General features: G+C 32.0%; 1 protein-coding gene across 1 annotated transcript; it reads right to left on the bottom strand.

The window, feature by feature from the left end:
- Positions 1–340: 340 nt before the first annotated feature.
- Positions 341–3,569, bottom strand: LOC105257074 (NAD kinase 2, mitochondrial). The gene is made up of 6 exons (XM_025414951.1): positions 3,211–3,569; positions 1,894–2,191; positions 1,373–1,696; positions 1,102–1,183; positions 746–1,010; positions 341–648 (listed from the first exon to the last, which is right to left on the bottom strand). Exons 1-6 carry the CDS (start codon positions 3,251–3,253, stop codon positions 416–418), a joined length of 1,245 nt encoding a protein of 414 aa, XP_025270736.1. The 5' UTR covers positions 3,254–3,569; the 3' UTR covers positions 341–415.
- Between the last annotated feature and the right edge of the window lie 3,888 nt (positions 3,570–7,457).

Below are 7,457 nucleotides of genomic sequence, written 5' to 3'. Positions count from 1 at the left end.
GATATGAATGCTCTCTAGGAATGTTTTTTTTTCCTTTTTATGAATCGAATAGCTCATTTATAACTTTAGATATTTCATAAAATTTTGCATATGTATATATAATGTTCAAATATATCATAAATAAATATTATTTCTATCACTTCTCAGTATATATATATATATATATATATATATATATATATATATTATATATATGTATATATATGCAGTATATATATATGTATACCTCAGCTCTCTCATTCCCTCCTCCCCGCCTATTAAACATTTTATACATATATATATATTATATTCTATAATATTTCTCCAAAGATTTTTTTTCATAAAAAATATAAAAAGTGAGATATTATTTACATGATAAAAAATTATTATATTTGTATCACTGAAATACTTCTTTAAAGGTACTCTAATAGTCGATTCAATCGGGGAGAATAATAGTTCGTAAAGAGTCTTCCGGAAAAGTTTCTATTTCCGCGATGGTACCGAAGTTGAAGGGAACCGCTATTCCACCATCGAAAACTAAACCTGCATCGAAACACTGTGATCTCACAGTAATCTTTTTACAAAAACCGCGAGGACATATACGCTTCGAAACGAGCATTGCATCAGTTACTATCATATCTCTTATAGAATAACACAGTCTGGAATCCTCTGGAAATAAATACATATATATATTTTAATAAAATTTTTTTTAAATAAAATATTCTATATAAATATCATTTTTTGTTGTCATAGTACATGTACCAACCTGCATCAAACCGTAAATTGCTATTGTATGTTGAACAGATAGTCTCAATTTCGTTATTGGTAAATCGTCGCTTAGTATCTATAAGGTTCAATATTTCTTGCACAGTTTGTTGACTCAGACTGTTTATAGATTTATACCAAGATGTTGATCCAGTACCAGTGCTTACACACAAACCAGAGCTTTTAACTTTTTGATACTTTTGTTCTTTATCTAATTTTATGAACAAGGAACTCGTTCGTGCTGATAATGTTTCACCCATGAATACCTAACAATGAAAACCAAGCTAACATAGGTATAAAAGAACAAGTCGCATTATTCGACTATTAATATGTCTCAAGGAACATCAATTAACTCACTTCATTAAGTGCCAACCAAGGTAGATGCCTTTCTCGTGGCAATTCATCAGGATTGCCTTTGAAATTCTCAGTTACATAAAATCTACAAATAATATGTACATATAATGTTTAAAGTTGATACTATAACAAAGACTAAAGAAATATAACATACAAATTTTGAAAATAAATATATAAACTATTGCTAATAACTTTACAATCAAATAAATGTGTATTGATGAATAATAATTTAATTAAAAAACATTAATATTATATTAATATGTATATGACGTGCCTTTCACCACCTACAATGCGTCCTTCTTCATGCATGTGAAAAGGAGCTTTCCATATTTCTTCTCCTTTTAAAATAATCCGAATTCTCCTTCGCATAAGTATACTGTAATGTCCTGCTTTTAACATTTCAAAAATCTCAGTTATGTTTTTTGTATATTTTGTTGGCAACAGAAGATAACCTTCTGACTTTTCAGGATATGAATTAATGCCCATTATAGGTTTTTTATTGTCAAATATTAAATTTGAAGCTAAAAGAAATGTTCCATCACCGCCAATTGGCAGAACTAAATCTGCCCATGTAAAATATGATTGATCTAAAGTTGTTCTGAAAATATATGATATATATTTATATTGTGATAAATATTTCTATTTGAATTTAGAACAGAAAAGTAGTTTATTGAAATTGGTATGTATATAATCTTTAGAAGTCTATCAAATCTAGAAAAATGGATAAACAGTATTGTATGTAAATTCTATGTTTACACAATATTATATATTTCTTCATTAAAAATTCTTATTTACCTATCTATTATCTTATATTCCACATTCATCTTTTGTAAAATTTGAATTACTTCATCTTTCACTGCTTTGGTGGCAAAATGACTAGCACGCATAGCATCGTAATCAGAGCCTCTTTCTATTAGTTTTAACTTCAGCTGGGTTTCATTGAGCTCAGGTTCCCGTAACTTTTCAAAATGGTATCTCGATAGTTTTGCCACAATAAGTACCTTTTTAGGCACAAAACTTGATTCATTTCGGAAGAAAATATATAGACCTTTGTGTGCATAAGGAGAATGAGATTGTAAAAACTGCAATATTCCTGGAAAAAAAATCATATAAAATATTAATCTTTAAATCAATTTCTTTGATTATATCAGTAAAAATAAAACTTAAAAATAAATTTTAAATATCAATCATAGAATTAAAAATAAATTTTAAATATCAATCATAGAATTAAGCAAGTACATAATATTCTAAGATAATATAGCTTTACTAGTATACTTTACCATTTAATAAAGTCATTTAAAGATTATATTGAAATTGAGTTTGTGAAAAAAATATATAGATATATGACATTTATATGATATTATTAATATAATGAGAAAATAAAAGAAGAAAGATAAAAAATTTAATCATTCAGAAATATCCTCTATATATTACTTTATGATTTCCAATATAATTTATCAATTCAATTGTCTCTATTTAATTTTATAAAAGTACAAACATGTAAAAACATTTTAATGTTCAAATATATATATTAAATTGAAATATATATGAACAAAATATATCTAATAAAACATGTTTCTTGTCTTGCCTTTGATTTGGTTTATATCTTTAAAAGATAATTGTATAATTACGCAATAAGAATGATTAGAATCGTAAAAGAGTTGATACAGTTGTCAGTTAAAATGTTATTAAAGAACATGTTCTTCCATATAATGCATCATATATAAAACTTAAATGTTTATAGTATAGTTGTATTAATTTTTTTATATATAATTTATAAAATATTCATTATTTCACAAAAGCTTGTCATATTATTACGAAAAGTTTTATCAAATTATGACATTAATATAGGCAATCTATTATTTCTGTTTATATAAAAATATAAAAAATGCACTTGATAAGATAAACTTTGTGCATAATTTTCTTCACTTTTTAATCCTCTCTTACTCTTTGTTGATATATCTATTATCAGACATCTTTTTCAAAATATAATTGTAAATAATAATAAACGAACGATATAAGATATTTCTAAAATTCCAGACATAGAAAAAAATTAAAAGAAAACCAGCAAACAATCGGTCAGAAATCTCAGTCGAAAATTTTCATACTTACTGACATGACTGACAATTTTACGAAAATGATTGAAAACCATCATCGCATCATGATCGAAGTATACTGCTGTGTAATATCGAACTATCGCGAATAACAAATCGCTCCGAAAGTTTCACCAGAAAGAAGCTTGAGAGCGGCCATACCTCCGATTTAGGTGGAACTCGTATTTGAAGCGCCTTTAAGTCCACAAAACGTGGATATTGAACTACATAACCATTTCCATAAAACTTCTCAAAGGGTAAAGCCTCTTGCACAATGCTAGGCAACAGGCAACAGAGAGAAAACTGAGAGATGTCATGGCCTGCTTTTAGGTGATTCCTGAAAGCAATACTCCCTCTATGAACATTGAAAATGTGGACATGAACTACAAAGCCAATGTCCATGAATGTTCTCAGAGGGTATCATGTGCACAATTTCTGGTTTCGTTCCGTGCTATGTGCACGAAATGCCGGTAGCATCAAGGTGCAATTTCATTGACGCTAGAAACCAGCGGCAAATTAAAATCACTAGACTTTCTCTAGATATGGCGTCAATAAAATAAAGTTCAAACAGTTTCAACTTTTTCAGTGTGTAAAGCGGCCTTTTCATTGACACTACTTTTTAGCGTCAATGAAATTGCACCTTAACAGTTGGCAGCCCTACGAGATAGGCTGTGCAGCACTGCGCGTATATAAAATAAATTTGAAATCGCTTCTAGCCTAACCATCTTCACGCGATCGACTTTATTTGAATTGCACGGCATCGCATCGAATTATGATGCGGCGCCGATTTGTTCGAACGTAATTCGGGACATCGCGATGCTGTATAAGCGTCGAATGAGCACGAATTGTCACGCAAATATGATAAATCACATCTACTCACCGTTCACCGGCTGTTCCACAGGCCGCTCCACTCGCTCGCCTCGGGACGTCCCATTCCGATCTTGATGCACACAAACTCACACGATATCATCAACGCGAACGCGCGACACTTTATTCGGCACTCCCGATATTCGCTCGCATCCGATAATCATCATCAAGGGCGCAAATAACGCGACGCGACTTCGCTCCATCTTCGCGATCGCGCTATCACTGAACTGTGAAAAATAGCTGTCGCGCACTTTCACCGACATATTATGAAAGTCGCGCGATCATCCTTGGACACTTTCGACGCTCTTTCACTCGCGATATTCGTTTAAAAACGGTTAAAAGACGCGAAAAATGCGGACGTACGACGATTCGTGTAACTGCGTATGACTCCGATTCACGTATGACGCGTATGACGTAGCGATCACGCGCTAACATGGCGGCCGAACCAGTGCGCATTCGTTTCTGCGCACTGGTTCGGCCGCCATGTTAGCGCGTTCGCTACGTCATACGCGTCACTGCTACGTCATACGCGTCATACGTGAATCGGAGTCATACGCAGTTACACGGATCGTCGTACGTCCGCATTTTTCACGTCTTTTAACCGTTTTTAAACGAATATCGCGAGTGAAAGAGCGTCGAAAGTGTCCAAGGATGATCGCGCGACTTTCATAATATGTCGGTGAAAGTGCGCGACAGCTATTTTTCACAGTTCAGTGATAGCGCGATCGTGAAGATGGAGCGAAGTCGCGTCGCGTTATTTGCACCCTTGATGATGATTATTGGATACGAGCGAATATCGGGAGTGCTGAATAAAGTGTCGCGCGTTCGCGTTGATGATATCGTGTGCATCAAGATCGGAACGGGACGTCCCGAGGCGAGCGAGTGCAGCGGCCTGTGGAACAGCCGGTGAAGAACGGTGAGTAGATGTGATTTATCATATTTGCGTGACAATTCGTGCTCATTCGACGCTTATACAGCATCGCGATGTCCCGAATTACGTTCGAACAAATCGGCGCCGCATCATAATTCGATGCGATGCCGTGCAATTCAAATAAAGTCGATCGCGTGAAGATGGTTAGGCTAGAAGCGATTTCAAATTTATTTTATATACGCGCAGTGCTGCACAGCCTATCTCGTAGGGCTGCCAACTGTTAAGGTGCAATTTCATTGACGCTAAAAAGTAGCGTCAATGAAAAGGCTGCTTTAAGGTGCGGCCTCATTGACGCTAAAAAGTAGCGTCAACCATTGGTTGAACAAAGAGGTAAGTATACTTACCTCTTTGTTCAACCAATGGTTGACTCTACTTTTTAGCGTCAATGAGGCCGCACCTTTACACACTGAAAAAGTTGAAACTGTTTGAACTTTATTTTATTGACGCCATATCTAGAGAAAGTCTAGTGATTTTAATTTGCCGCTGGTTTCTAGCGTCAATGAAATTGCACCTTCAGAGTATAACAAGACACTCATATATATAAATTGATAGTAAATAAATTATGCAATCGTTCGATTAATTCTTTAAATATTTATATATACCGAACGAAAAAGCGAACCAGAATGTAATCGTTCGATTAATTGATTAAATACTTATATATATCGAACGAAACGATGAATCGGAATGCAATCGTTCGATTAATTAATTAAATATTTGTATATATCGAATAAAAAAGCGAGTCGGAACAGAAATCTATTCTCTGCTCCTATTGACGAATATTTTCTGTTCCGCATATTTGTTGATAAATAGTTTCTATTCTTTATTTCTATATCGCAAAATATCGTAAATCAACGTAATATAATTAATCCTATAAATAACTCTTGATAATTAATATTATACTGCGCTCCCATATATCGCAAAATAAAATACATCTATACAACTTACAATCTATGACTAAGGAATCGACTCATATTGGCGCTCAAGTCAATGGAAATATTTTCAAAATAGAAATTATATACAGTATATCTTATCGATAACGAATCAAGTAAAAAGAAATTCTCTAATTTTTTATGAAAGATAAAGGTAACATTAATTTTGTACGGAACATCATTCAAGGCTTCATTATTTCAGGTAATTAATTTTATTTTACTATTATATAAATGGACCGAACTTTTGTTACTTTATTGCAGCGTTCAAAAATCATGTTATTGATGTATTTTGTATTACATATATACTATATACATACCTTCAATTACTGACGTGCATATTGGATTTAGTTGTAGAATAATTGGAATCAAAATAGGAAAAAGAATTTATTTATATGTGACGAATTTATATATTTGTGTAATCTCTGTAATAATTTATTGATATGAAATTAAATATCGTGATAAAATCAGTAAAAATGAAAGCAAATTTTCATATTCGCTTTTTAATTTTAATTCCAGAAATATATTTTTTAATAAAATAGATATCGAGTCGTTTCTTTATGATATAAAGTTTAAATATCCTGTGACTGTATGATATTAATGTTAAAAATTAGAAAATATAATATTTGAACACTATTTCGTTAAATAACTTCAATAATTTTATAAAAGTTATCTCAGTATACAATTATTCTCTTGTATATATCGTCTTGAACTTAAGAAAATCTTCAGTGTTTATTTAAAATTTATTATAGTTGCCGAAAGAAAAAGTCGCACTATACAGATACACGCTTCGCTTACACTTTATTAATTCATTTGTAATACATTAATTAAGTCTGTTTAAATAGCATCGAGGTTACCTAACGTATTACTTTTGTGTAACTATAGACAATCATCTAACTTAAATCTCTCTCTCTCTCTCTCTTCCTTTCTCTCTCTCTCTCTCTCTCACTTTCACTCGCATGCATGCATTCTCATTTTCTCTCTTTTCCTTTCATTCTCGTTCTCGCTCATCGCTTTCTCTCCTTCCATGTATTTCCTTCGTTTATCTTTATCCGCTCAGTTATAATCAATCTGCTCAGTTATAATCAATCTGCTGTTATAATCATCGATATCAGTTATTATTATTATTATTACCATTGTCTCTCTGATTTTATCATTATATACTATATGTATATATACTATATATATCGTAAGATCGACGTTTAAAAACTAAAATTCGTATAAAAAGCGTCGTTATACGTACTAACAATGTAACTGTACTATTTAAATAATAATTAAATTTTAAAAAATTATTTTTGTTGTGTGTCGGCTTGTCGTTTGAATGTATAAGATGTCTAAACGTATTGGCTACTGTAATGACAATGCGAGGCGCGGCACGACGTGTCTCTCTTATAAGAACAATCGGTAAGATCGACAAAATGCCCCATATAATCTGCACTCTTTTTTTTTACATCAGTATGTATATATACACGAGAACTCTGATTACAATCTTATTCCTATTACAAACAGTAATAATCATTTTTTATTATTATTTCTACATAG

This window comes from Camponotus floridanus, unplaced genomic scaffold (genome assembly GCF_003227725.1).
Source record: "Camponotus floridanus strain SB8 unplaced genomic scaffold, Cflo_v7.5 scaffold91, whole genome shotgun sequence".
In the NCBI taxonomy this organism is placed as follows: domain Eukaryota; kingdom Metazoa; phylum Arthropoda; class Insecta; order Hymenoptera; family Formicidae; genus Camponotus; species Camponotus floridanus.
This window is presented reverse-complemented; position numbering and strand designations above follow the sequence as displayed.